This window comes from Zeus faber (genome assembly GCF_960531495.2).
Source record: "Zeus faber genome assembly, chromosome: 18".
In the NCBI taxonomy this organism is placed as follows: Eukaryota; Metazoa; Chordata; class Actinopteri; order Zeiformes; family Zeidae; genus Zeus; species Zeus faber.
Genome location: NC_137210.1, coordinates 2,531,535 through 2,551,534, shown reverse-complemented (window position 1 = coordinate 2,551,534; position 20,000 = coordinate 2,531,535). Strand labels below are relative to the sequence as shown.

Sequence of the window (20,000 nt, the reverse complement as noted above, 5' to 3'; positions counted from 1 at the left end):
TATGTGCAATACACACATATGAATGTGCAATACGCCTCATTGCTCTGATTCCTATTTATGTTGTTTCTACTTAGGTATATATTTTCTAAATTAAATTTCTTACTTACTTTTGGTTACTACAACTCTATATGCTGTCTATTTTCTGCTGTCACTTTTTGCTGCTGTAACTGTGAAAATTTAGTTGTGGGACTAATAACGGTTTATCTTATTGTGTGTGTGTGTGTGTGTGTGTGTGTGTGTGTGTGTGTGTGTGTGTGTGTGTGTGTGTGTGTGTGTGTGTGTGTGTGTGTGTGTGTGTGTGTGTGTGTGTGTGTGTGTGTGTGTGTGTGAGAATATATAGACACACATGCAAACATTTACCAATTAGCTCTGGATACTGTAAGTCAGGATGGACATTGGAGCATGATATAATCACGGAGGAGAGCCTCGGGTGCCAACATTTTCACTGCTTGCCTGCCATGGCTGAGGTACAGTAAGGTGCTCGCTGTTTGTATAGAGGGTGGTCTTTTTCGTTCATAGTGTGGACAAGGGCCTGGCCTCCCGGCCTTGTTTCATCTGGATTTATACGTGGCGGGTGGCAATAAAAGCTTGTTCAGAAAGAACACATTGAGACCCTTGGATTAGTTTTTTGTTAATTCCTTATTAATAATTTTTATTATTATTATTCGTATGCTCTCTTTCTCTGTCCATCGGTCTCTCTTGTTCTTATTCTTTCTGTTAAACTTGGAATCTCCGAAGGCAAAGCTTCTGAAAAAGGGCGGTGACTTCCTTTTGGATAAACAAGTCATTAATCTGTGAGAACACATTCTTTCCCATCGCGAGATAACCACGGGAGGAATAGCTGGTTTTGTAACACAGGCAGGGCCCTCACGTTTGGCTCCTTGGTGTAAGGGGCCTCCGCCAAAGTGGACCTCACTCTCCCAACAGGATTAAGGTTCATGCTTTTACATGCAAACACATGCTTCCCCGCTATCCCTAGAAAGCAGACTTTTGAAAAATGCCATGTCCTCAAGCACAGTGCACAGATGTTTGTATCGATCGGAAGACATTCCAGAGCAATAAAAAAAATCAATACCGAGGTCAGAGAGAAATTATTAAGAGAAATGCCCCAAAATAACAAAAAAAAAAGATTGGACTGATGTTTTGCACATGTTTGAGTGTGAATCCAACAGTGTGTACAGTTTGCATTTTCCTAAGCCTCCATTCCGAAAAGTTATCCAATCGTTCTTTAAATCTAAAATAATCTTTTTCAATTTTGTGTCTGAGTTTCATCCAACCATACTGTATTTGGTGGGATATGATACCACCAGGCAAGTGCTCATGTACAATGTGCGTAGACAGCTGGGATAATATACGTAAATTATTTCCAGCTGGCCACTTCCACTTGAGCTTCCATCTGTCACAGACAAGTGTTTCAGCAGCACCTGTCTGAGGTCCAGCATAGCAGGGTTTTTTTTGTTTTGTAAACTTAAAAAGACATGAGAACCACCAGAGAACATGTCCCAGAACATCATCAGCAGAAAACTCTATAAGAACTTGGTGAAAGAAGCACAAATGCGACAGCGAGAGGAGTTGGCAGTGGCTTGGCTTCACATAAAGATGAAAAAAAATAAAATAGTGAAATCAAACTCAATGTCACACGATGTAATTTATTGACAGAACCCCTATTTCCACAAATAGTGATTTTTTGTTTACCTCAACTGAAGAGGGTACCAGGCTTTTATATTTCAAATCTAAAATAAATGTGCATTATTTTTTTTGTTTTGAGACACGGGACCTACAGTGGACCAGCGATCGCACTCTCAATTACACAATCCACTGTCCTGATCCAAGGCGGGAAACGTCCCTTATTAGTCGGGTTTAAAATGTTTGTTTCATACAAGCAGAAACTGACGAAAACAAATAGATCTAAAATAAAAACGCAGGAAAACCGGCATGGTAACCGCACGAGAGATACGGTACTCTCGGCGCGCGGCGCATCGCTGGAGGAGAAAATCACACACACACTGACTCAGATTCAGCCTCGTTTACCGGTTTATATTTGAGGAGACACGGTATCTATAAAACATGCTCCAAATGTTGCTGCTCCGGGGGAAAAAAACCAAGCTTGTTGACCCGGGAAAAGGAGAAGATTGAGTGACCCGGAAAGGGAAGTTGAAGTCCGTCTTCTGCAATGGCGCAACAGCATTTGGACCAATCGTAACAAGGGGAGCTCTCAGAGCGAGAAAGTGACTACGTATCCCTCAGGGTCTTGCGCTGAGAACACCGCAAGAACCCAGATCACCGCGTCAATTTGTTCTTATCTTGTTCTGAGGATGTCTTTTTGGTCCAGAAATTCAACTTCTTTTTAAGTGTACCTCCACCTTCACACGCACAGCAGACATGAAGCCCCTGCTCTTTTTACTCTCGTACATTACATTTGTTTTAGTGAGACATTTTGGCTGTTGACAGGGTTGACACACAGTAGCCAGTGAGCGGTCTCTCGCTGATCAGTGGCAGTGTGCAGTATCGTTCTCCATGTCTTTCCTCTTGCAGAGCATGGTTTCGTCGGGTATACGCCAGCGCTTCTCAGCAGGAACATTCTGCCCGACTACAGCCCAGGAGAAACATTCTTCACAGTGTTTGGGGTCTTCTTCCCTGCTGCTACAGGCGAGTACACTCTTTCATCTCCACTCAAGGTCATATTGCAGCTTCTAAGCACAGTACAGATGTAAAACTTTTGTGTGTGTGTGTGTCTGTGTGTGTGTGTGTGTGTGTGTGTGTGTGTGTGTGTGTGTGTGTGTGTGTAGGAGTAATGTCAGGCTTCAATATGAGTTCAGACCTTCAGCGGCCTGAACAAAACATCCCTGTGGGAACCCTGGCATCTGTCTTCACCTCGTAGGTTGACCACCCCCTCAACCCCCAACTCCCCACCCCCACAGGAGCTCAGACTAGCCACAAATTTAATGAACTTAAATGAATTAAGAAAAAGAAAACAACATAGCAAACAGGGTGATTAATTACACTGTCAGCATTTGTTAACGGCTACCCCCATCTGAATCCTATCTGTCACTCGCTTCTGGAATTTCCGGTGACCCGCAGGTGGTTCCTGTATCTGGTCTTTGTGTTCCTACTGGGGGCCATCTGTACCAGAGAGTCACTGCGTTATGACTTCTTGATAGCTGAAAAGGTAAATACCCCCCACCCGTCCCTCTCTCTCGCTCGCTCTCGCTCGCGCTCTTTGTCGCTAATCCATTATGGTCTGTAGGTGTGGTATTGTTGTGTGTCTCTTCAGATGAGGGGAATCCCCATAGCCACAAGTGCCTATTATTTATGCCGTTTGATGTGTGAATGTATTTTTGGGTGGGTTACCACCCAAGTGCTGTTACGTTTTAAAATATATGAACTGAAGTATTTAGGCGATTGAAATGGTTATTCCAGAACATTTTTATTTTGCTCAAATCTGTTTTCAATGTCTTATAAGTAAGACAGGGCAACATAATGAATTTTGAGCTCCCTGAAAAAAAGCAAGTGGTTTCAAGCTATTTAGTATGGGGGGCCGAAGGGAGAAAGGTAACCAACATGGACAACAGCAAGGAGCAGCTGCTGTCCATCGACAAAAGTTTGGACCCTGACGGAAGTGGATGGAGTGAAGTGTCCAAACGAAAAACAAAATTTCTAAATTGTTGTGGGAAGAGGCTGAAATAACATAATGACGGACCAAAATAATAAATCACTCTTCATGTGTACAAACACTGCATTATCAAACATTCAGCAATTATTTTTTTTTTTGTTAATGACTGAATATTGTGTCTTCTATAGTTTTATCCAAACTGTCTCCAGAACTGATTTGAAGCGGCTTCGGCCTAATTACCATTCATGAGCTGACCTTTAAGTGACTGTTACCAACTTTCTCACTAGCCAACTACAGGTGCGAGTTGAAAAGGTTCATGTAAAGCAGGCTCAGCTCAATGGATGGGCGTGGTTTCCTGATGTTATGATTTGATCTGATTGGTTGTGGGTAACTTAGTGTCTGATAACATCATGAGAATCAGGGGGGAAAAAAACATGGACTGAGATAAATAAATTGGGAGATACTCTTTAAAAAAAAATACAAATACCGATTTCTTCCATATATATATATATATATATATATATATATATATATATATATATATATATATATATATATATATATATATATATATATATATATAAGATGTTCTTTTTTTCAAAATGAAAAAAAAATGCATGATGAATAAAGTTCTAAGCCATGGTAGAAAATAATGGTCTTTCAATTTCTGTCCAAATTTAATTAAAAAAAAAACATTACTTCCTGTACAAGTGTCATTTCACAGAAAAGTCAAGGTTGGTTCTTCAAGAGATTACTTAAGTACAAGTATCTTCACTTTTTTCATTATATTTCCTACCATGCCCCTGTAACGTAATACAAAAAGATGGCTTTGTCAGCATGGTCAGCACAGCATTTACCCTGGTCAGTTGTTAAATCTGGGTTTTCCCCTTGATTGATGGGACACTGGTGTGACCCTGCGTTTACCTGGCGGAAAGGACAGCTGCCTGTTAATAAGGCTAGGGATGAGATGTATGGGTAAGGGAGAACCAAACTAATTTCACGTGGCCAAGACCTCTCTGATACACAAGCACTGTGTGCAAGCACATGCACCTAGAAATGTGTCATCAGTCTGCCATATGTGTATGGTTATGAGCACACAATCAAGCAAAAGTTGATCCATGGCGTTGGATCCCGACTCACGTGAAATACTAAATTAGCTTCAAAGCATCCCGACTGTCTGCCAGAATTCTCCCATTTCTCCAGTGGAGCAGCTCCTCCCCTTTGTTTGAGGGGATTGTTTTCGTTAAAGCCCTGGCTGATGCAGCGCAGGGTGTAGTCGCTTTGCATCCCCCCCCTCCCTCGCCTTCTCTCTCTCTTCCTCTCCCACCCCTCTGTTTTGTTTTCCGTCTTCCTGCAGGTCTCCTTGGTGGGTTTCCTCTTTCTGCTGGGCCTCTACATCTCCTCCCTGGCTTCCTGCTTGGGCTGCTTGTACGGAGCGCCCCGGATCCTCCAGTGCATCGCCCAGGAGAGGGTCATCCCCACCCTGGCCTTCCTGGGAAACGGGGTGGGTGTGTGACTTGATGGAAATAAATGGATGGTTGGAAGAAGGCTGTCATGACCCGAAATCGCGTGATATTTTAAGGCCAAAAGGTCTTTCTATGGCACTCCTTGCTGCAAAGCCTTGATTCCGCAGTCACGCTACACATTTTTGACAAATAACTGACTTTGGCACCAAAATGTTCAGCTCTTATTAGAACGGTACTTGGCAAAAAGTGATGAAAGATTATCCAAGCTGCCACGCCCACTCACTGTAAAATAAAACTGACCTCTTTGCGAATGAGAGCATTGAGCGAGTCAGCTGTCTATATGGAAAACACTCTGCAGCACACAACTTTGATTTACTTTCACTCTCCATTATCGACACTTTCTAGTTGCTTAGTTTCAGTGATAGTCTGTGTCATATCATTGCTTTCTATTGTGTTACATAAATTTTCTCATCCCCATTTCCTCCGGTGAAATTGACTAGGAGGTGGCCTTTAACCAACCCATGGCAATTCATGTGTGAGTGTGTATGTGTGTGAGAGGGGAGAGAGAGAGAGAGAGAGAGAAACATTTTTTAATCCTGCCATGGAGCATGGCTAAAGGAGAACTGTCATACAACGGTTTTGTGCACTGAGCGAGTGTTCCTCGCCTGGATGTGTAGTGAGGTGTGGTGGGTGGACTTGCTGGGAAAACAGTGAGAGGACAGCCTAATTATAGAGCTGCCGACTTCACTTCATAGACCAGAGAACCGATTGCATCACAGCCATGGCTTGCGGGACATTGCCGCTAGACCAACACACATACACTGTCACGTCCACATCCTGACCCCTGACCTCCTTCCAACCCCCTCCAGCGCCCCCCCCCAATCCCTGGCCGGCAGCCGTGTCTGACCTCTCTCAGCGGGCTTGGAATGAGGCCCTAGACATCTTGGCCCAAATCAAAGCTTCAGAACAAATGCAGGAAGGGAGAGAGGCAGAGCCCTGCCCTGGTGAGCTTTGGAAGTCCGCCAGTCACAGGGCTGCACTAGTTCAGCTGTTTGCTGATACTGGATCAGTGCAGTAAGCTACTTTACTGTATAAGAAAAGAAAAAGGTACAATTGAAAATAGTTGCTTGCAATAATAACAAAGTCCAAGTTGAAAGAGCTTTTGTTTCCTTCCTGCACAGTGTTAGGTCATTTTTTTATGTCGCTTTTTTTATTGTCCAATCAGCTAATCATTATATCCAGATCACTGGTTTCCAATCTTTTTTCCTAGAAGGACCCCATCACCCACCCCCATAATGATCTGTTATGTCACTTATAAATGATTCTATGACAGACAATAATATAGAATCCAATAGAACATAATTTTATGACATACAGTATTGGAGTGGCCTATCACATTGAGAAGGTATGTCACAGTAATGCTTTGAGAAGTTTGTTAATGAAAATGCACTAAAGACACCTCTTAAAATAGTTTTTACTTTTCTTTCTCAAAAGGACGTGGTATGTAATGTAGCTTTATGCATGTAAGCAATTACTGTATGTAATTATTTTTATTTATTTATCTATTTTTAACAGCCTCAGAGCAGGTATTCATTTAGATGGTCAAATATATGCCACACAAACCATTAATTTCTGTGTGTCTCTGTGTTTCTCCATCTCTGACAGAAAGGACCCAACAGGACTCCAGTAGCAGCCATCTGTCTGACCAGTTTGCTCACAATGGCTTTTATCTTTATTGGCCAGGTCAACGTGCTGGCCCCAATCGTCACAATCAACTTCATGCTCACCTACAGCTTCATTGACTACTCGTATTTCAGCGTGGCCATGACCTACCGGCTCCATATCAAGGAGAAGAGAGACACCGTCCACCTGGCTAAAAGAAACCACAGCAGGCCACTGCTGGAAGTCTGCCACCAAAACTATGGCTCCAGGAACCGTGCGGAGAGTCCTGCAGGCAAAGGAACTCTGCTGGAATTCACCAGGGACATGGACCAGCTCTTTCCACTTGACCCCAATGAGCACAGAGGAGCAGAGAGGGTCTCTTCTGTACGAGGGGCACACATGACCAGGAGCAGGACGACCGGGGCTGCTGCCAAGCAGATGCTGATGGAAAGCTTCAGTTTGGACCTGAACAGCAATGTCTCCCAAAATAAGGATCCTCCTTTAGATATGGAAATAAAGGGCCAGTGTAAAAATATCAGAATTGGGCCTGGGGTTCAACAAGAGCCACATGTCAAGTCTCTGTGTAAGTCAAGCCTCGTCGAGCCGGATCAGTCGGCTGGGCCTCAGAATTACAGCCCAGGAGGTAAGAGTATGACTTAATTAGTCAACCCAACAGCTCCCTGTTGCTCCAGTAGTGGTTTTAGAACACTTTATAATTCACTTGTCGTTCAATTACTCTTGTGTGACTCAGGGGAGTGCATCATCCTTCATTTTTCATGATTCTCTAAACCGCAAGGCCAATAAATGTTCACCTTAAGCTAGTTCCCATACATGTTAGATGCACAGGCAACATGGCAGCAAAAGTTAAACTCAACGTATTTACATTCAAAGCTACATTATGACAGTGATAAATGTTGCTTACTTAAATATGTTGTTGATCACAACAAATAATCGAATGGCCCCCGTAACCCACAGCCTGGATTGTTCTTGTTTTTTTTCCTTCTAATTATTGTGGTCTATGTATGCGCTAATCAAACCCGTCCCTGAATCTCTCTCTCTTAAGGTGCTGGTGGGAAATGTGAGCCCCAGTGCTTGGAAATTAAAGCCAAGTCTGAGTCATTGTATGGCAGTTTCTGCAACCACTGGGTTGCTCTGCTCGGTGTAAGTGATTTGGGGGAAGTTTGTGTGTAGAATAGTCACAAAGGGTCATACATTCAGTTAATTCTAGTTATATCTTGATATGAACGTAATTGTCTCTTTTGTCTTGCAGGCGTTGTGCTCCATCCTGATCATGTTTGTTATCCAATGGGTTTACGCCATAGCAAACATAGTTGTCGCCCTTCTTCTCTTCTTTTACATTGGGAAAACAAGTCCTGGACTGCCGAGAGGTAACCGCAATGCTTCTATTTTTGCTATTTCAAGAGGGATCCCTTCGCATTTGAATCCAAAGAGATTAAAACTTTCCTTAGTAGAAAGTTGACAGCGCATTTACACTTGCTTTGCTTCCCCAACTGTTGTGTCGCAGGATTAATTGACTTCCATCGTTTACATCCTCCAATTGTGTTACAGTGTCTCACACTATCATGCCATAGCCCTCAGGGGCCCCTGGCATCCTGAGCACTAACTTTGTAACAGTTGACCATTTGATGCCACGGGTGGACTGGGCCACTTTTCACTTTTCAATTGTCTTACTGCAGTTGGTGGAATGTTAAGGTGCCCACAGACCAAATGAAGATCAAAAGCCTGACGAAGCTGGGGTGTTCACACTACACAAACCTTTTTCTTAATTTTTATTTTGTTTTGCCTACATAGCAGTGTTCAAAAGATCTGGGCAAATATCATGTAGTCTGAACAGTCCTTCAGATAACACTAAGAAACTAAACTATTCTTAAGTAAATTCTGCTTATGTGTCTCTGAACCTTGTGGCCTCTTTGGCTCGACATTTACATCAAGTTTTATTTTTTGTTTTTTCTTGTTGCAGGAATTGCAGCCCAGTTCAGCTTTTTCAGATGGATAAAGTCAACAGTTAGAAGCATTGGAAGGTGTGTCCTTAATTCTTGTGCCATGCTTGATTTTCATGGAGGAAAGGGCCCAGCAGATGTTGCTGATGTTGCCTCACTACTCAAAGAGATTGAATTCATGACCAAGAATGTGATGATCTAAATACGGTTTTAACGTGAATTCTTCAGTCGCCTAAAATCTCAATTCATGTTCACACACATGATTGTAACTCAAAACAGGTATTTTGAGTTACATATTGAATTATGTTAAACAGTGTCTCTTCACTGCTCAGTAATTGGTACTTTGATTAATACTATACTGTAAATAATAGATTTGAATTGTTTCAATTTGTCAATCTCTTTAAAGGGAAGAATCTCCTTATACCCCTCATATAGTGGTAGAGAAGGAAGAAAACATATATTTCAACAGTTTCAAGTAGTTTGTCTTATTTTTGTCTGGGTTCATCTCCATTCCATTCCACTGATTTAATTTCTGTTAGGAGAAAGGCTTCCACCAGGGACCAGATTGTGATGACACCCCCTCTGTCAGGGGTTGGTGTGGAAACCAAGCAGCTGACAGAGGAAAACGAGGACTTTGCTTCACGCCACCGTTGTCATCAGTCGTCTTATATCAAGGGGGATCGGATGGTACAACTCAACTGACTAAATTTATCTCATAGTTGACGGTCTTCCCCATAAGAAGGAGGTTGGGCAAACTACTTCAAACAGCGGGTGAAAGATTTCATGTCATCAATGCCATTATTGAGTGCCCATGTTAAATTCAGCGGTACCTGGATGCCTCTGGATGTTCTGATACGTCACTAAATGCAGAAACTTAAAGTTTCTGTGAACTGATTGAATTATATGTTTTTACCCACTCTATGCAATTGCACGTTAGTCTTTCTTACATTCAAAATTGCTTCTCTGAACAACTTACCTCTAGTGCCCATCAGCACAGTAAACAAATTCTAAATGACACAAACAAGTTGGGTAGCTCCCGATCATTATCTAATACAAATTGTTTGAAAATAAATAAAAATGGATACATACAATAAAATTGATGATCCTGTGCACTTGACATTTAATACTGTAAGTCCTGGGCTGAGCCTCTCAGACTCTAATATGCCATTAGACTGTCATGCTCCAAAGAGTATGATAGATGTCCATGTAACATTGACCAAAGCTGCTTCACTAGGCAGCTCTGTAACAGCACCACAAGCATGCTGATGTTAGAGACCAGTGGAGGCCACTTGGTACCCACCTAAAACAAGTCGTGGAATTCACCTCTGGATGTCAAAAATCATTGTACCCAACCATACAAACTAAATTATTCAAGAGCGCTTCAGAAAACCCCACAATGTCTTCCTGAAGAAACTTGAGAAATGTCCACATTGAAATAAAATCAGCTTCAAAGGTTAAAATTGTTGAATTTCAGAGAACTTAATGAGAATTCCAGAAATTGGCAATTCACACGTATACTTTTGATTAAGCTGTGATGATGACGCCAGAAGTATAAGAGGGTGAATCTACAGATGAACTGCTGCTACAAACACAATCTCAGAAATTAGAGAGCAACTGATGTTAATGTTTGTATACCTTGCTGTCTTGTATGACCGTGTGCTTGATATTTGCCACGTGAACAGGTCTACAAGCCTTTCCATGGATATTCAGACCTAGCATTTTCACTAAAACATCAAGTAATACAGAGTTAAAAGTAAATTCCCTGGATGAAACACATTTTCCTCCCAAGTCTCCAGACTCTTGAGCCAGGGTCAGGCACATCATGACAAGGGCTCTGAAATGAATCTGGTGTCATTTGAGGATCTTGGAATATATGAGACTTTCCTAAACAGACTGGGAGGATTAGGACATATCCAGTCTCTACAATAAACGTGGTTGTCCAGAAATATATGCACAATGTGTGGGTGCTTTGAAATGCATTTTGTCTATGCCATCTGTCGCTAAGTGTACAGTATATAGTCCATCTCCAAAGAAGATTACAAATCAACAAAAAAAAGTGTGCACCCCCCCCCCCCCAACCTCTTATATCAACTTTTCATAAAGTAGGGGAGGCTAGGTGTTAATAACATGCAATAGGGAAATGAATCATGTATAACTACTGTTATGGATAGTTTCCAATTTGCATTAGGGTTTGGTCTGATAATGTCCACAGTAGTGGCTCTTTACAATTCTATGATATGAACTGTTGTCTTTCTCGTTTTATGTAATCTTTTTTCTTGTTTATGCCAATGGACCTCATTGTTGTTTATTTTTAGCGTGTAAATGAAGTTATTTATTAGTGAAATAGGCTGCTCAAAACGATCCCTTAAATTAGACAGCTTTTCAATTTTAAAATGAACCCATCCAGCCATAATGTTAAGTCACATGGACAACTATATAGCCTATCATACAAGGCTATAATCTACAGGCCTGTACTATTATTAGTTGATAAAGTGATGATGATGGTGATTCGACTGATAGTTTGGTGTACTCCAAATTACCAGAGCCAGAGAATGAGATGAGGTCGAAGTTGTTGCAGAAGCTGCACTGTAGGTTCCAATTTAGCCAGTTCGGAGGACTCTTATTTTCAGCGTACACAGATTTGGCAACCCTGGGTTACAGTTGAATAGCGGAAAAGGGAGGGAAGTGGCAACCACGCTACCGCTGAGGCGCGTAGGAGGAGCCCGCAGGCGCCTGGGACGGGATAACGAGGCGTTCGCACCAACTTTGCTGGCAGTTTACGAACTCCAAGAAACGTAACCCCCAGATGGATGTCACGGGGCTATTAGAGGGCCTCCGTTGATCGATGTAAACTGTTCAGAGTTTACCGCGGGTCTGCGGATGCTGCTGACCCGAGGCGACTCCGTCGCATGTAACGGTTTTTACCCGCTGCGACCCCGCGGTCCAGGTCCACGAATCATGGGAACGCTTTTTTTGAATCCCGTCCTCGGGTTCTCTCTGGTGGCCCTCCTGGCGGCACCGAGCCCCCTGCGGGCACGGACGGACCCTCCGACCCGCCTAGATCTGGACACGGGGGGATACTACTCCACCAGCCCACGAGAAGTCGGTAACGCGGCGGGTAACGGGATGGAAGCGGCAACTTCGCTGCCGGCGGCGCGCTTCTTATCCAGTGAGGGAGACGGACCGCACAGGGTCACCGGTGAACACACAACCACCAGAGGTTTAGGTAAGTAAAGTGCAGGTCACAGTGAATGACTTTATCTGGTCGCTAAGCCCTGATGCCTAATAAAGCCGCCTGCTCGGATTGTTTTTAATAATTGTTATATATTTTTTTCGCTATTACTTTGATCCACTAGGTATAGACGTATTACTCTGGAAGCGTGTATCCGTCACTCTCCTCAGAAGAGTGACGGATTCAAATTACAATCAGTCATTTTTTCTGGGTCATAATCCCATATTTGATATTTGATTTGGTTGGCACTTAACAATAAATATTTCATGTGTTCATGTGTATGTGCTCTTCTATATGTTATACTCATTGTTGGTGGCGGGGTCCGACCAGAATGGAACTGATTGGTTGGTTGTTGTCAATGAACTGTCAATGTGGATAGACACAACTAAAAAAGAACAGCAAACGTATCCCCACCACCTCAAGTGAACCACAAAGCAAAACGAATACATCAGAAGAAGAATAAGCCTATCTAGAAAAAAAAAAAGACCCTTTTAGGGAATATCTACCTGACGCAGCCAATCATATGGATTACCACTTTAATGGTGGATCTATTAGGGATAGAATCTGACCGTTAGTTTGGAGTTATTGCAATATAAACTACGAATTCCTCTGTAAAGTGCATTTTCACTTCCCGGGCAGTGAACGAGTTACAGGTTAATCAATCGGTCTTCTGTTTGTTTGTTTGTTTATTTTCCTCCCAAATGTTTTTCTTTTAGTTATATGGCATGGGCCTTTTATATTTTTACTTAACGGGATTAAGGGTGTATGCTTTTCCACTCGTAATGTAGGAAGCCTATATGTTTTGGATTTTCCAAAAAGCTGCATATATGTATGAAAAGTATGTATGTGACGAATAAACCTCTTGAATTTTGAAAACCCTATTCACTGAATTTGAATTAATTAAGCAATTAGATCAAATAAATCTAATCTCCTTCAACATTCATAGGGCTATGAGAAAAATACTGATGCATTTTAGAAAGAAGATTTTTCTGATTTCAAACACTATCTCCAATCCTGATTGATTTAGACCATGTCTGGCCGATATATATCGTGATTATATTGATATGAGACCAGATATCGTATCAATCATATTAAAGTCCCTGTAAAGCAAACATAAATTGTCTTCTGAGTTCCTCACACCACAGAAAAATGTGTTATTAACCACCTAGCCAAATTTGAATGTAATTCTGTTAACTTGATACCTCAATGGCACTCCTGCCCAACTGGTATGTCCCTGTTGGGATTTGAAGTAAACGGGGTAATCCTAAAGCGAGTTCGGTGGTGATAGACCATCCTATATTGTGATCATTTATTTATTCTACAGATAACTCCTGGTCCTCAGGAGCAACTTGACAAATTGACCTCTGAGATAAATCAACCTCCCGCAGAGCTTGTGCAGGCGTGAGGAGAGGAAGGTCGACGGGCGTTTGGTTTCGATGGCTACTGTATGCAAGATAAATGGCAGCTCAAACAGGGAGGGTCCAAGTCAGTTGAAGCCAAGAACACTTTCCGATCTGCGTTTTGTAAGTCACGCCAGCGAACTGGATCCAGACACTGAGAGGGGATGTATAGCAGGGTTTCCTAACCTATTTTCTTCCACGACACACTTTTTACATAGGAAAATCCCACGGCACGCCACTGTCCTTCAAACCACTAAAAATGTCACAACTGAAACATGCATAACTGTGCTTGTTCTTATAATCTGCTATTAGTCATGCTAGACGTGCGAGCGATTTGTTCGTAGTGAACACACTTTTTAAATCGCCCGTGAGTCGGGAGTCACTCCTGCAAAAGGGTGGGTGACCGAGTTGACTCACAAACTGAAAATAATTGCTGAGGACTAAATTAAAGTCCAAGGCATTTGGCATTTTTTAAATTGAATGAATAATAAAAAAAAAGTGAATGAATTTATTGATTCTTGTGAAAATTCCATTCACAACTCTGAGCCAAACGACTCCTCTGACTCTCATTCACCTCAAGTTCTCCCTCGCTCACTGTGCATTTCACCAACTGCATCAAATGAACAATGAGTCGAAAGAGTCAAGAGTAGAAAATAGAATGAAAAGATCCAAATCTTAAAGAAAGAGAACCCTTTCGCGGCTACGAATAGTTCTCTCTTTCAGAGTGAAACTTGTTCTACTGGAGCTCCTATTCCGTCTGGAACTGATAAATTGCTTCAGACTTGCAGTTTTGATCCTGCAACACAAGGGGGTACGGGACTGACTGACTCTCCCGGCCAGTTTCCATCATTTTCGTTTCTTTCTCTTTTGTGCGGTAAGTGGGAGAACAGGGACGACTGGCCCCTGTCTCAGTGTCAGGATGTTGTCCAGCTCCAAAGGCTCATCCTCAGGATACTGCAGTGCCAGCCAACTTATAGACTGGGAAGTCAACACAGCGTGAGGACTAGCTCCAGAGAAGCCACAGTTTCTGTGGCGATATAGATGGCTATGTAGGTGATATACTGTATATTTGTTGTATATCTACCGTGTGTTCAAAAAACCTGACTTTGGGCAAATGCTTGACAAGGGCAGGCAGAAAGTGTATATCAATCATATGGTGTGGTGGAACGATTGAAGAAAAGAAAGAAAGTTGTGAAGGAAACATTCTGTTATTGCCCTCTGCACAAGAGGACGGGAATCAGAAGATTTGTGAAGCTTCTCCAGATCTCTGGAACTTTGCTTTAAGAAAGCAAGGGTCCTCTCACTTTTTTCAACCAAGGACCCCTTATATGAGAGAAAGTAAACCGACCCTCTTACGTATGTCCCAAAAGAAAATTTGATATTAGGCCTCACAAACTATTGTAAATATATTGAATATTACAATATTGAATATTGTAATACATTTCCATATTGGAAATGTATTAGAAATATGTATATTGCACTATTTCAAAATACAGAATATGAAAACTTTGTATTCAATGTCTAAAAGGAGATAATTATATACCAATACTGTATATTGCATAAAAATATTGTATTTCAAATAATATCAAGATGTAAAAGAAGAAAATTGAGACGATATTTTAAATCTAAAAATGTGAGCTTTCATTAATAAAGTGATCATGGGTGTAAAATGTGTGTGTTCTGACTATAGTATACCCAGATCCAGAGTCAAGTGACGCTCCCTCTGGAATGATGGAGTGATTGATACCACTCAGTGTCAAACAAATATTATAGAGTTTCATAAACATTATCCACAAAATGACATTTGTAGCCAGGCTGACCCAAAATTTGTACTTTTCGAATCAACAAAATTCCACACGCCAACCCTGAGCGTCAGTGGAAACTCTCCCGACAATGAAAGGGAATAGCTCTGCTGGTTTGATGCCCACGTCATATGGTGACAGTTTTCTTCAGGGGGCCCTTTGCTCACTCAGCTTAGGGAAGGAAATGGCTCACTCCCAGTGGACAGGGTCACAGCCATATTTAGGGCTTTAGTCCTTTTGTTTGGCCAGACGGGCCTGCTTGCTAATGGTCCTCCACCCAAAATCATTATATCCATGGCCAGCTACTTCTTACAGCACCGCCACTCCTATCACCTCCCGCGATCCATAAAAGAAGGACCAAGCCTCGTAGGCGCCCCCTGGTGGGAGGATTTGCGCCTTTCAGAGATGGAGTTGAACACTGCAGTTTAGTTGTTAAAAGTAACCGATAACTTTGAAAATGTACTTTAAATATGTTGCTGATTCCAGATTTAAAAAATATATACTTTGCTTTTGAGTAAAATTAAATAGAAATCCATGTGCATCTGGCTTTCTGTGTTTATATTTTTCCATTCTACCCGTAGCCACCCAGCAGACGGAGCTTTCAACAGAAAAAAGCCACTGGTCCTCACTGGGGATCGGGCACCTGTCCACCCAACCTCCACCGGCCTCCACGGAGACATCCGTTGGCACCAGCATCGCGGACTGGGAACATCTTCCCACCCCAGAACAGCTGTGGGACCCTTCCCCCGCCCTGTTGCCGGAGCCCAGGCCCTGGACGGTAACTACGGAGGAGGGCCAGTCCCCCCGGCCCAGCCCAGCCACTGGCCCCGGGATCCCACGGGAAACTACGCCTCTGGGGGCCCCCGGCCGCACTGACGGCAACTTTGTCTCCACCACCTTCGGTCGGGTGGGGGAGAGGACCCTCCTCTCAGTCACCTCCTCCTCCTCCTCTTCCTTACCCTCCTCTGCGTCCGTCTCCAGCAACAGCACCTCTGCTTCTGCCTTTATGGAGGACTCCAACTCCCATCGGCCGCCTTCCACTGGGGTTCTTCCACTCCGCGGTACAGAGTCTGAGGATTTTACTGAGGACAATCTCCTGTCCACAGGGACTCAGAACGGGGACGCATCAACCGCGGTCCGCCTCCTAACCAGCTCACTTGGGTCTGCGTTTCCGGAGACAGAGCATCCAGTAGCCGCACCAGGGGAAACAAGCACTTCAACGGAACGCTCCCACGTCACTCGCCTGCATTCCATCACCGTGTCTCAAGAGCCGCCCAACACCACCACGCCGGCCCTCGCAACAGCGGTCACTGACAGACAGTTGCGGGACTCTGCTTCGTCTTCGGTCCCGCTCGCCCCATCGGAGGCCGGCGGCAGCGCCAAGGGTTCAGGGACGGCGCAAAGCCACCACGCTTCGGAGGCCACCACCAGCACCTCCGCGGAGTTGTCCACCAGCACCTGGAGTCAGGGCGGGGCAGAGACGGTGACCAGGGAGACATCCCACACAGTGAGGGAGGACGGCACGAGTGCAGGATGGACCATTGCGACGGACCCTACGGTCAGAGTTGGTGTGACCTACCCGGGCGACACTTTGACCGAATCCGCTCGACCATCGTCCACCCCTGACACAGACAGGCCAACGCCGTCCACAGAGAGTGTTCCCACCACAACTCCCATTACCACCACGCACAGGTACTGTCACCATCCCCATTCTGCTGTAGCACAATAAATGTCAAGTCAAGTCAAGCTTTATTTATAGCACATTTCATACACAGGGAAACACATGTGCTTTTCATAGAGGTACAATACAATCAAAATACAACTGCAAGTGCAGAATACAAATGTGCATATCAACAGTAGTTTCTTCAATTATACAAAGAGGTAGTGTAGAATAAACAAATCTCACACACACAGACATACAAACACACACACACACACACACAGACACACACACACAAAGAACTTAGTCATAGACTGTAGTGAAAGGAGTAAGGAAAGGAGGTTTTAACCTGCTTTTGAAAGTGTTCAGTGTAGGGGCCTCTCTCAGGTCCTCTGGCAGGGGCATATACTTGGGGCATAGATACTGAAAGCATCTATGCCCCTCCCCTGCTTTAGAGTTAGTAAGAGAGATGGTTAAAAGACCACTGCTTGTGGACCTGAGAGTTATTGCTGGTTTGTATATAATAAGCATGTCCTTTATATACTTAGGCGCAAGGCCATTTAGAGCTTTATATACAAGTAGCATAATCTTAAAATCGATTCTAGTTTTGACAGGGAGACAATGCATAGATCTAAGAACAGATGTAATGTGTTCAGACTTTTTTGTTTCAGTGATCAGTGTTCCAAAGCTTGCAGCCGCATTTTGAATTGACTGTAGTCACTGCACAGCTGATTTTGGGAGATCGTGAATTGGCCATTACAGTAGCCTAGTCTACTTGTTATGAATGCATGGATTCGTTTTCGAGTCTACGTTTGACAAAAAGTCCCTTAATTTTGAAATGTTTTTTAGATGGTAGAAAGATGACTTTGTGATCTGATTGATATGGCTCTCAAATTATTTTAAAACCGTCTATGATTAGACCTTGATTTCTGGCTTCGCTTTTGCTCTCCAGAGACAGAGAACTGAGATGAACTGCAATTTTCTGTCTCTGAGCCTTTGCACCAAAGATGAGTTTTTATGGCATCCATAGATTAATATCATTAATACATTGAGTTAGGGAGTTTATGGGATATAGGTAATCAGGAGATAGGGAAATGTGCAGTTGTGAATCATCTGTTTAATTATGGTAATTAATTTTGTGTTTCTTTATAACATCTTCAAGTGAGAGCATATAGAGATTAAATAGTAATGGCCCAAGAATCGAACTTTGGGGTACGCCACATATAACACCCATTTTGTAAACAAATAACCATCTGTCCTGTAGGTAGGTTCTGAATCAGTTTAGAACTCGGCCGGATAGGCCGACCAATTTTGCTAATCTCTCTGTATAATAATAAAATTAAATTAAATGTCATGGTTAACAGTGTCAAAGGCAGCACTGAGATCCAGGAGCACAAGAACAGATAGTATATTAAGGTCTGTGTTTATATGCAGATCATTCACAACTTTGGTAAGTACAGTTTCTGTGCTATGGTGAGATCGGAAAACCAGATTGATTAATTTCTAGAAGGCTGTTTGATGTTTAATAGTTGTAAAGCTGAAAATGATCTTGGGATCTTGAGGCATTGATGTTCTGTCTGATGGCAATAATTTTGTAATTGAAAAATGAAGCGAATTGATCACATTTTTCAGTAGACAGCATCTCTGATGGGGTTGTAGATGGTGGATTAATACGTTAAGCAACTGTGGAGAATAGCACTTTATTATTGTTGATATTTACCGGTAGGCACCGGTATGCGCTCCATAAGAGTAGTTAAGGTTATGGATATGATTTAGATTGTGATATCAAAGATAACATAATAATGTTAAATGTAACATGATGCTGTGATATGAGTAGAATCAGGAAAAAAGTCTGATTAGAGAGAACATATAGAGTGGACACGGATGCAGTGGGCAGAAGAGTAGAGACACACTTGCAGTAGTGTTGAAAAGTTAGTGAAAAGACCATAAGAGCTGGTTCTTTTCAATGCGCCGGATTATCACAGGATGTTCAAGGAATCCTCGGTTGATGATTCCATGAACAACGATAACTAATTTACAGTTTCCTCAAGGTTTTGTGGGAGTCAGGTTTAGGGAGGGAGATGGAGTCTTTCTGGCCCTGGGTTGCTGACATGGCAAGAGTTTTTATCATAAAACTAAACAAAAAGGCTTGCTGCCCAAAAGGATAAATGATAAAGAATAATGTGTTTGGGCACAGGAGGTATGACATTCCAGTCTGGTTCTGGGTCGGCTGACGAGCCTGTGCGCCGATCCCTCTCTGCAAGACAGACAAACATTATGAAAGCTCCCTGAGCTGAGAGAAAGTCAGCCATGGCCATCTGCGTCGCCGGCCTATGGACCACCCGGAAGTTAAAAGGCATGATCCGAGCATTCGTGTGCTTCATGTGGGGGAGCCAGTGCAACGGTGCGTGGTACGGACAGAGGGTGAAAGCGCATCCCAGGAGGTAATAGCAGAGGGAACTGATGGCCCACTTGCCAGGCACTCCTACTCCTTCTTACATCATCTAGGTAGGCCACGTAGTATGCTACATACGAACGCAGGACGCGGTCCATGAGAAAGGTGGCTGGGGCACTGAAGAACCCAAACTGAAGTGTGCGAAAGTGGTACAATCTGAACGAATCAGAGAAATGCCGACTTTTCCTTCATCTCCTGAGACAAGGGAATCTGCCAGTAGCCCTTGATTAAATCCAGTATCATGAAAAAACGAGCCATACCTAACTGGTCGAGAAGTTCATCGACCCGGGGCATCGGATAGGTGTCGAAGTTTGGCCCTGGGTTCATCCTTCAGTAATCTTTGCAGAACCGGACTGACCAATCAGGGTTACCCACCAGCACGATTGGGCTAGACTAGTCACTCATGGACTCCTCTATCACCCCCATGTCCAACATGGCCTTTAATTCTGCCTGCACTTGCGTTTATGTTCAGGCAGCTGATGTGGCTGAGAGAGCGCACCTTAATCCCCAAGGTCGTCTCCACATGGTGGTGTATAAGGGACGTGAGGCCTGGCAGGGTGGATAAAACATCAGAGAAGTAACACTGAAGTTTCGAACGGGACCTTGACTGGGGGGGGGGGGCCTCAACGGCCCTTTTGGAGTATCTGGAGGGTCGACTAACTGGCACTCAGGACAGGTGGCTCACCATTTACGCACATCTGCCCAAATGCCCGGCCAATAGAAGCGGGCGTGTTTTACTGTGACTGAGG

The 20,000-nt window shown here is 43.3% G+C and overlaps 2 protein-coding genes across 2 annotated transcripts in view; both read left to right on the top strand.

Moving 5' to 3' along the window:
- slc12a8 (solute carrier family 12 member 8) overlaps positions 1-9,775 on the top strand; it is a gene marked incomplete at its 5' end in the record, with an annotated part of 22,626 nt that extends 12,851 nt beyond the window's left edge. The window contains 9 exons of the mRNA XM_080019505.1: positions 2,536-2,649; positions 2,790-2,877; positions 3,082-3,169; positions 4,971-5,117; positions 6,745-7,384; positions 7,805-7,902; positions 8,012-8,129; positions 8,723-8,783; positions 9,242-9,775. Coding sequence (XP_079875631.1) covers positions 2,536-2,649; positions 2,790-2,877; positions 3,082-3,169; positions 4,971-5,117; positions 6,745-7,384; positions 7,805-7,902; positions 8,012-8,129; positions 8,723-8,783; positions 9,242-9,404 — 1,517 coding nt within the window. The 3' untranslated portion in view covers positions 9,405-9,775. The remainder of the gene's footprint in view (positions 1-2,535; positions 2,650-2,789; positions 2,878-3,081; positions 3,170-4,970; positions 5,118-6,744; positions 7,385-7,804; positions 7,903-8,011; positions 8,130-8,722; positions 8,784-9,241) is intronic.
- Positions 9,776-11,427: 1,652 nt separating this feature from the next.
- The window catches only part of heg1 (heart development protein with EGF-like domains 1), a 17,087-nt gene continuing 8,514 nt past the window's right edge, over positions 11,428-20,000 (top strand). Inside the window, exons 1-2 of the mRNA XM_080019417.1 lie at positions 11,428-11,928; positions 15,718-16,828. Coding sequence (XP_079875543.1) covers positions 11,583-11,928; positions 15,718-16,828 — 1,457 coding nt within the window. The 5' untranslated portion in view covers positions 11,428-11,582. The remainder of the gene's footprint in view (positions 11,929-15,717; positions 16,829-20,000) is intronic.